This window comes from Pseudophryne corroboree, chromosome 4 (assembly GCF_028390025.1).
Source record: "Pseudophryne corroboree isolate aPseCor3 chromosome 4, aPseCor3.hap2, whole genome shotgun sequence".
Taxonomy (NCBI): Eukaryota; Metazoa; Chordata; class Amphibia; order Anura; family Myobatrachidae; genus Pseudophryne; species Pseudophryne corroboree.
Genome location: NC_086447.1, coordinates 448,399,773 through 448,409,690, shown reverse-complemented (window position 1 = coordinate 448,409,690; position 9,918 = coordinate 448,399,773). Strand labels below are relative to the sequence as shown.

General features: G+C 47.5%; 1 protein-coding gene across 9 annotated transcripts in view; it reads right to left on the bottom strand.

Moving 5' to 3' along the window:
* Nucleotides 1–9,918, bottom strand: part of SYNCRIP (synaptotagmin binding cytoplasmic RNA interacting protein) — a 165,415-nt gene that overhangs the window by 10,252 nt on the left and 145,245 nt on the right. For all 9 annotated transcript variants that reach the window (XM_063916953.1, XM_063916954.1, XM_063916955.1 and 6 more), the window contains 2 exons: nucleotides 7,357–7,506; nucleotides 6,218–6,339 (listed from right to left, as the gene is read on the bottom strand). In XM_063916953.1, coding sequence (XP_063773023.1) covers nucleotides 6,218–6,339; nucleotides 7,357–7,506 — 272 coding nt within the window. The remainder of the gene's footprint in view (nucleotides 1–6,217; nucleotides 6,340–7,356; nucleotides 7,507–9,918) is intronic.

Sequence of the window (9,918 nt, the reverse complement as noted above, 5' to 3'; positions counted from 1 at the left end):
ACGGGCGGGAGAGTGCGGATGACTCTGCAGCACCGAATGGGCAAACTCAAGGTCCTCCTCAGCCAGGGTATCAAACTTGTAGAACTTTGCAAATGCGTTTGAACCCGACCAAGTAGCAGCTCGGTAAAGCTGTAATGCCGAGACCCCTCAGGCAGCCGCCCAAGAAGAGCCCACCTTTCTTGTGGAATGGGCTTTCACTGATTTTGGATGCGGCAATCCAGCCGCAGAATGAGCCTGCTGAATCGTTCCACAGATCCAGCGAGCAATAGTTTGCTTTGAAGCAGGAGCACCCAGCTTGTTGGATGCAAACAGGACAGTCGTTCTGGTCACATAAATCTTCAAAGCCCGTAAAACGTCAAGCAACTTGGAATCCTCCAAGTCACAAGTAGCTGCAGGCACCACAATAGGTTGGTTCAAATGAAAGGATGACACCACCTATCCATATGGAAAACCAGATAGGGGGGCTTTTACATGACAAAGCCGCCAATTCTGACACACGCCTAGCCGAAGCTAAGGCCAACAGCATGACCACTTTCCACATGAGATACTTTAGCTCCACGGTCTTAAGTGGCTCACACCAGTGGGATTTCAGGAAACTCAACACCACGTTAAGATCCCAAGGTGCCACTGGTGGCACAAAAGGGGGCTGAATATGCAGCACTCCCTTAACAAACGTCTGAACCTCAAGCATGCTGTTCCTTGTAGTGCCAATGGGAGATCCTGGGGGTGGCTCCCTGGTAAGTTCGCTCTCTGTCTGGAAATGTTTTAGTAATGACCTTTATCATGAGGCGTACTGTGACAAATTACATGGCCCAATGTGGGCACTGCTATTAAGTAGTTAGGACTGCTGTATCAGAGAAGCCGTGAAGTGGCCAGCAGCTTAAACATGTGTTTGCAAACATTTGTGACAAATTCTCTGAATTTTATTACCAGATAGATTCAGGGATGGTTACAGGTAATTTTCAGTGTGCGGAAGGGAATTTGGGGGTGGGGATTTGCACCCCCCTTCCTCTTTGTTTGTCTGTCTATGACCCCTCCCCCTTCCAGCACCTGATATATAATTATCTCCAGGTATGATTGAGCAGCTTCCAAATTGTTTGTCTGCCTCAAGCAGTGAAGCCAGATCTTTTTGGAAGAAAATAGATAGGTCCAAAATCTGGACCTCAATGGACCCTAATTTTAGGCCCATAGTCACTCCTGACTGTAGGAAGTGCAGGAATCGACCCAGCTAGAATTCATCTGCAGGGGCCTTCCTGGCCTCACACCAAGCAACATATTTTCGCCATATACGGTGATAATGCTTTGCTGTCATGTCCTTCCTAGCCTTTATCAGCGTAGGAATAACTTCATCCGGAATGCCTTTTTCCGCTAGGATCCGGCGTTCAACCGCCATGCCGTTAAACGCAGCCGCGGTAAGTCTTGGAACAGACAGGGCCCTTGTTGTAACAAGTCCTGTCTGAGAGGCAGAGGCCATGGGTCCTCTGTGAGCATTTCTTGCAATTCCGGGTACCAAGTCCCTCTTGGCCAATCCGGAAACAATGAGTATTTTTCTCACTCCTCTTTTTCTTACAATTCTCAGCACCTTTGGTATGAGAGGAAGAGGAGGAAACACATAGACCGACTGGAACACCCACGGTGATACTAGTGCGTCCACAGCTATCGCCTGTGGGTCCCTTGACCTGGCGCAATACCTTTTTAGCTTTTTGTTGAGACGGGACGCCATCATGTCCACCTGTGGCAGTTCCCATCGATTTGCAATCTGCGTGAAGACTTCTTGATGAAGTCCCCACTCTCCCGGGTGGAGGTCGTGCCTGCTGAGGAAGTCTGCTTCCCAGTTGTCCACTCCCGGAATGAACACTGCTGACAGTGCTAGTACGTGATTCTCCACCCAACGAAGAATCCTGGTGGCTTCTGCCATTGCCACCCTGCTTCTTGTGCCGCCCTGGCGGTTTACATGGGCCACTGCAGTGATGTTGTCTGACTGAATCAGCACTGGTTGATTTCGAAGCAGAGGCTCCGCTTGACTCAGGGCGTTGTATATGGCCCTTAGTTCCAGGATATTGATGTGCAGACAAGTCTCCTGACTTGACCACAGCCCCTGGAAGTTTCTTCCTTGAGTGACTGCCCCCCATCCTCGGAGGCTTGCATCCGTGGTCACCAGGACCCAGTCCTGTATGCCGAACCTGCGGCCCTCGAGGAGGTGAGCACTTTGCAGCCACCACAGAAGAGACACCCTGGCCCTGGGGGACAGGGTGATCAGCCGATGCATCTGAAGATGCGATCCGGACCACTTGTCCAACAGATCCCACTGAAAGATCCTCGCATGGAACCTGCCGAAGGGAATGGCTTCGTATGACGCCACCATCTTTCCCAGGACTCGCGTGCAGTGATGCACCGATACCTGTTTTGGTTTTAGGAGGCCTCTGACCAGAGTCACGAGCTCCTGAGCCTTCTCCGGGAGAAACGCCTTCTTCTGGTTTGTGTCCAGAATCATGCCCAGGAAGGGCAGACACGTCGTAGGAATCAGCTGCGACTTTGGAATATTCAGAATCCAGCCGTGCTGTAGCAACACTTCCTGAGAGTGTGCTACGCTGATCAGCAACCGATCCCTGGACCTCGCCTTTATGAGGAGATCGTCCAAGTATGGGATAATTGTAACCCCTTGCTTCCGAATGAGCACCATCATTTCCGCCATCACCTTGGTAAATATTCTCGGTGCCGTGGACAGGCCAAACGGCAACGTCTGGAATTGGTAATGACAGTCCTGTACCACAAACCTGAGGTACTCCTGATGAGGTGAATAAATGGGGACATGTAAGTACGCATCCTTGATGTCCAGAGACACCATAAAATCCCCTTCCTCCAGGCTTGCAATGACCGCCCTGAGCGATTCCATCTTGAACTTGAATTTCTTCAGATAAATATTCAGGGATTTTAAATTCAAAATGGGTCTGACCGAACCGTCCGGTTTCGGTACCACAAACATGGTGGGGAACCTTCACTACCACCTGCTGGAGATATAGCTTGTGAATTGCTGCCAACACTACCTCCCTTTCCCTGGGGGAAGCTGGCAAGGCCGATTTTAGGTAACGGTGAGGGGGCGTCACCTCGAATTCCAGCTTGTATCCTTGAGACACAATTTGTATAGCCCAAGGATCCACCCGTGAGTGATTCCACTGGTGGCTGAAATTTCGGAGACGCGCCCCCACCGCTCCTGGCTCCGCCTGTGGAGCCCCAGCGTCATGCGGTGGATTTAGTGGAAGCTGGAGAGGACTTTTGTTCCTGGGAACTAGCTGCACGGTGCAGCTTTCTTCCTCTACCCCTGCCTCTGGCAAGAAATGATGCACCTCTGACTTTCTTGCTTTTCTGTGAACGAAAGGACTGCATTTGGTAAAACGGTGCTTTTTTTGGCTGTGAGGGAATATATGGCAAGAAATTTGACTTCCCTGCCGTAGCCGTGGAAACTAGGTCCAAGAGACCGTCCCCAAACAATTCCTCACCCTTATAAGGCAACACCTCCATGTGTTTTTTAGAGTCGGCTTCACCTGTCCATTGCCGAGTCCATAAGACCCTTCTGGCAGAAATCGACATTGCGTTTATTCTAGAGCCCAGCAGGCAAATGTCCCTCTGGGCATCCCGCATATATAGGACAGCGTCTTTGATATGTCCTAGGGTCAGTAAAATAGTCTCCCTGTCCAGGGTATCTAACTCCTCAGACAGAGTATCCGTCCATGCTGCTACAGCACTACACATCCAGGCCGCAGCAATTGCTGGTCTCAGAAGGGTACCAGAATGTGTATAAACAGACTTCAGGATACCTTCCTGCTTCCTATCCGCAGGATCCTTTAGGGCGGCCATATCCTGTGACAGCAGGGCCACCTTCTTAGATAAGCGCGTCAACGCTTTGTCTACCCTAGGGGAGGATTCCCAGCGTAACCTATCCGTTGGTGGGAAAGGATACGCCATAAGTAATCTTTTGGAAAACAGTACTTTCCTATCAGGGGAATCCCACGCTTTTTCACATAACTCATTTAATTCATGTGAAGTGGGTCACTTCTTGCTTTTTCTCCCCAAACATATAAACCCTCTTGTCAGGGACAGGGGTTTCCTCCGATATGTGCAATACATCCTTCATTGCTATAATCATGTATCGGATGGCTTTAGTCATTTTAGGCTGCAACTTTGCCTCATCGTCATCGACACTGGAGTCAGAATCCGTGTCGACATCTGTGTCTATCAACTGGGATAGTGGGCGCTTTTGAGACCCTGACGGCCTCTGAGCTGTAGAATCAGACACGGGTTGAGACCCTGACTGATTATCCAACCTTTTATGCAAGGAGCTTACGTTATCATTTAACACCTTCCACATTTCCATCCAATCAAGTGTCGGCGCCGTCGGCGGCGACACCACATTCACTTGCACTTGTTCTGCCTTCACGTAACCGTCCTCGTCAAACATCTCGACACAAACGTACCGACACACCGCACACACACAGGGAATGCTCTAATTGAGGACAGGACCCCACAAGGCCTTTTGGGGAGACAGAGAGAGAGAGTATGCCAGCACACACCCCAGTGCTATATAACCCAGGGATTACACAGTAATTTAGTGTTTACCCAGTAGCTGCTGTTTATGATAATTTGCGCCTAAATTTTTGTGCCCCCCCTCTCTTTTTACCCTTTTTCTACCTTGATACTGCAGGGGAGAGCCTGGGGAGCTTCCTCTCAGCGGAGCTGTGAAGAGAAAATGGCGCTGGTTAGTGCTGAGGAAGAAGGCCCCGCCCCCTCAGCGGCGGGCTTCTGTCCCGGATCTGTGTAATAAAATGGCGGGGGCTCGTACATATATACAGTGCCCAGCTGTATATGTGTGTCTTTTTGCCAAGAGGTATCCTAATTGCTGCCAAGGGCGCCCCCCCCCCTGCGCCCTACAGTGACCGGAGTGTGTGGGTAGTGTGGGCGCAATGGCGCACAGCTGCAGTGCTGTGCGCTACCTCATGTGAAGACAGGAGTCTTCTGCAGCCGATTTCGATGTCTTCTTGCTTCTGACTTCTGGCTCTGCGAGGGGGACGGCGGCGCGGCTCCGGACGACCAAGGCTAAGATCCTGTGTTCGAACCCTCTGGAGCTAATGGTGTCCAGTAGCCTAAGAAGCGCAACCTAGCCGCAGTTAGTAGGTTTGCTTCTCTCCCCTCAGTCCCACGTAGCAGAAAGTCTGTTGCCAGCAGAAGCTCTCTGAAAATAAAAAAACCTAACTAAAATACTTTTATTAGCAAGCTCAGGAGAGCTCACTAAAAGCACCCAGCTCGAGCCGGGCACAGATTCTAACTGAGGTCTGGAGGAGGGGCATAGAGGGAGGAGCCAGTGCACACCAGTTAGTACTAAATCTTTCTTTAGAGTGCCCAGTCTTCTGCGGAGCCCGTCTATTCCCCATGGTCCTTACGGAGTCCCCAGCATCCACTAGGACGTTAGAGAAATTAATTTAACAATTATGCAGGGCCCCTAATAATAGTGTCCACATGAAGGCTACTGTACAACACATTTCTTAAGTGGTAGCACAGCTATACCAATACTATGCAACGGACAAAGATAGCTCACACACAGATAAGAGACATCTGTGGTGGGGAGTCTTATTTTTTTTTTCTCAACACAAGGAGACCTATGAAAGTCATGAAAGACTCTAAAAAGGTGTCCACTTTGAACATTACACCAAATGCAACCTGCACAACAAAACAAAACAAAACAAAACACACCACAGCTTATAAGCTCTGTGAATACTGCCTCAGATGTACACCAATGGTGATGGGTATGTCCTAACACAAAATTTCCAGGTTTTAAGTATATCAATGGTTAAGTCTATATGGTTAAATCAAATTGACAGGAGGTACTGGTCTGTAATGGCAGTGCTTTGGGAACGCTGTCTTAATGCGAATGTACTCAGACACTTCCCAACTATCCTATCAGCATTGAAAACCATTTGTACAGATCATGATGCAGTTCTTTTAAAGCAGTGGTATGGATATTTGAGGGCCAGCAGGAATGCATTTCTCCATCTCCAATATGGCAATACTAATTATGAAACTGGGCTATTTAAATATCAGAACACACAGCCCATGCATATAATTTTCAACTAAATACTCAGCAATAGCAATGTAGAAACAATTTACAAACGGAAACTTCAGTACCACTTACTACTACCTTGGATATTTCCCTTGAACTTACATTTGATTTTTAGCTGCTTGTCTTTGAGCTTTGCGCTCTTTCCTCTTCTGATCAGGTGGTTTAGCAAAAACTATTTCAATATTCTCTCCTTCCAACTCTTTTCCATTCATTTCTTCCATTGCCTATTTAAAGCGTTAATGCATGAATAAAAACATCCTAATAACAGGTCATCTAAATATAACCGTTGAACTCTTGAACACAGCAGTAACTGTCATCATATGCATGGCTTTCACAAGTTTTAACCCCAAAATAGTTACAGCATTACAGTCTACAAATGAAAGCAGACAAAATATACAAAATATCACCTGTATATTGGGGGAGGGGGTACAAGTTAATATGTATGCCTTATAATACTGGATAGGATTGTCTCAAAAGTTACCATTTTGGGAGATCATGGGAGAAGATTTATAAAAAAAATATAAAAAAAAAGTCATCATAGCCAAATGACAATGATTTAGGGGGACATGTACTAAGCAATGATAAAAGTGGAGAAGTGAGCCAGTGGAGAAGTGGCCCACAGCAACCAATCAGCTGCTCTGTATACTTTTATAGTATGCAAATTATAAATGGTACGTCAACGCCGATTGGTTGCCATGGGCACTTCTCCACTGGCTCACTTCACTGTTTTCACTGCTTCGTATATATCTCCCTCTTAGGGGTCTATTTACTAAGCCTTGGATGGAGATAAAGTGGACGGAGATAAAGTACCAGCCAATCAGTTCCTGTCATTTTTCAAATACAGCCCTTGACATGGCAGTTAAGGGTTGATTGGTTGGTACTTTATCTCCATCCAAGGCTTAGTAAATAGACCCCTTTGTAATATAAGCAGCACTCCCACATATTTGTGTACCTGCACTATTACGAGTCATCTGCATTGTAATTAAAATGGCGACCCTTTCCAATAATATAGCATGTTTTATTTAAATTTAAAATGAGTAGTCCCATATCTGAATTATACATAAATTATTGCCATGCACCAGTTTCAGAATAGTTAAGTCTAGAAGTTGAATCACAAGGGCAGAAGGTTGTCATTCGGTTACAAAAGGGCACACACCAGCTGCACTCCTAACTGTATAAATAAAATATGTTTGAATATATTGTATACCCGCTGCAACCTAGGTATATTTTAATACATTTACCTTTACTGCACCGACCCGATCGTCAAAATGAATAAAAGCATAGTCTTTTAGCTTCTTCACTCTCTCCAGTTTGCCAAAATTACCAAATGCCTTCTCTAAGATTTCTTCTGTGACTGTGTTTGCAAGATTGCGCACAAACAAAACCTTAACCTACATAGAAAAAAAAACAAACAAAAAATTATGAATACTTAAAATGTTTTTATATAAAAAAAATAAGACTTTAAACCTACCGGTAAATCTTTGTCTCCTAGTCCGTAGAGGATGCTGGGGACTCCGTAAGGACCATGGGGAATAGACGGGTTCCACAGGAGACATGGGCACTATAAAGAAACTTTAGAATGGGTGTGCACTGGCTCCTCCCTCTATTCCCCTCCTCCAGACCTCAGTTAGAGAAACTGTGCCCAGAGGAGACTGACAGTACGAGGAAAGGATTTTGTTAATCCAAGGGCAAGATTCACACTAGCCCACACCATCCACACCGTATAACCTGGAATATACGAACCAGTCAACAGTATGAAACAGAACAGCATCAAAGACTGAACAAAACTGTAAAATAACCCTTATGCAAGCAAAAAACTATATACAAGTCTTGCAGAATGTTGTCCGCACTGGGACGGGCGCTCAGCATCCTCTACGGACTAAGAGAAAAAGATTTACCGGTAGGTTTAAAATCTTATTTTCTCTTACGTCCTAGAGGATGCTGGGGACTCCGTAAGGACCATGGGGATTATACCAAAGCACCCGTACGGGCGGGAGAGTGCGGATGACTCTGCAGCACCGATTGAGCAAACATGAGGTCCTCCTCAGCCAGGGTATCAAACTTGTAGAATTTAGCAAAAGTGTTTGAACCCGACCAAGTCACCGCTCGGCAAAGCTGTAATGCAGAGACGCCTCGGGCAGCCGCCCAAAAAGATCCCACCTTCCTAGTGGAATGGACCTTCACCGACGTAGGTAACGGCAATCCAGCCGTAGAATGAGCCTGCTGAATCGTGTTACAGATCCAGCGAGCAATAGTCTGCTTAGAAGCAGGAGCGCCAACCTTGTTGGCTGCATACAGGACAAACAGAGCTTCTGTTTTCCTAATTCGAGCCGTCCTGGCTACGTAAATTTTTAAGGCCCTGACTACATCAAGGGAGTTGGAATCCTCCAAATCTCCCGTAGCCACAGGCACCACAATAGGTTGGTTCATATGAAAAGAGGAAACCACCTTAGGCAAAAATTGAGGACAAGTTCGCAACTCAGCTCTGTCCACATGGAAAATCAGATAGGGGCTTTTGTGAGATAAAGCCAACTCAGACACTCGCCTTGCAGACGCCAAGGCCAACAACATAACCACTTTCCAAGTGAAATATTTTAATTCCACGGTTTGAAGAGGCTCAAACCAATGAGACTTAAGGAACTGTAACACCACGTTAAGGTCCCATGGTGCCACTGGGGGCACAAAAGGAGGCTGGATATGCAGTACTCCCTTCACAAAAGTCTGGACTTCTGGTAGAGAAGCCAATTCCTTCTGTAACCTTAATGGAACCTAGTTTTAGGCCCAAATTCACTCCAGTCTGTAGGAAGTGGAGAAAACGGCCCAGATGGAATTCCTCCGAAGGAGCATTCTTGGTCTCACACCAAGACACATACTTCTTCCAGATACGGTGATAATGTTTCGCTGTCACCTCCTTCCTAGCCCTCATCAGAGTAGGAATGACCTCATCCGGAATGCCCTTTTCAGCTAGGATCCGGCGTTCAACCGCCATGCCGTCAAACGCAGCCGCGGTAAGTCTTGGAACAGACAGGGCCCCTGTTGCAACAGGTCCTCTCTGAGAGCAAGAGGCCACGGATCTTCTGTGAGCATTTCCTGTAGCTCCGGATACCAGGACCTTCGAGGCCAATCTGGAACAATGAGAATTGTCTGTACTCCTTTTCGTCTTATGATTCTCAATATTTTTGAGATGAGAGGAAGAGGAGGGAACACATAGACCGACTGGAACACCCACGGAGTCACCAGGGAGTCCACCGCTACCGCCTGAGGGTCCCTTGACCTGGCACAATACCTCGGGAGCTTTTTGTTGAGGCGTGACGCCATCATGTCTATTTGAGGCACAGTCCTCACTGACTTGCAATCTCTGCAAAGACTTCTTGATGAAGTCCCCACTCTCCTGGATGGAGATAGTGTCTGCTGAGGAAGTCTGCTTCCCAGTTGTCCACTCCCGGAATGAAGACTGCTGTCAGAGCACTTACATGATTTTCTGCCCAGCGAAGAATTCTGGTGGCTTCTGCCATTACCACTCTGCTCCTTGTTCCGCCTTGGCGGTTTACATGAGCCACAGCAGTGACGTTGTCTGACTGAATCAGAACCGGTAGGTCGCGAAGAAAATTCTCCGCTTGACGTAGGCCGTTGTATATGGCCCTCAATTCCAGTACGTTGATGTGAAGACAAGCCTCCTGGCTTGACCACAGACCCTGAAAGTTTCTTCCCTGTGTGACTGCTCCCCAGCCTCGGAGGCTCGCGTCCGTGGTCACCAGAACCCAGTCCTGAATGCCGAACCTGCAACCCTCTAGAAGGTGAGC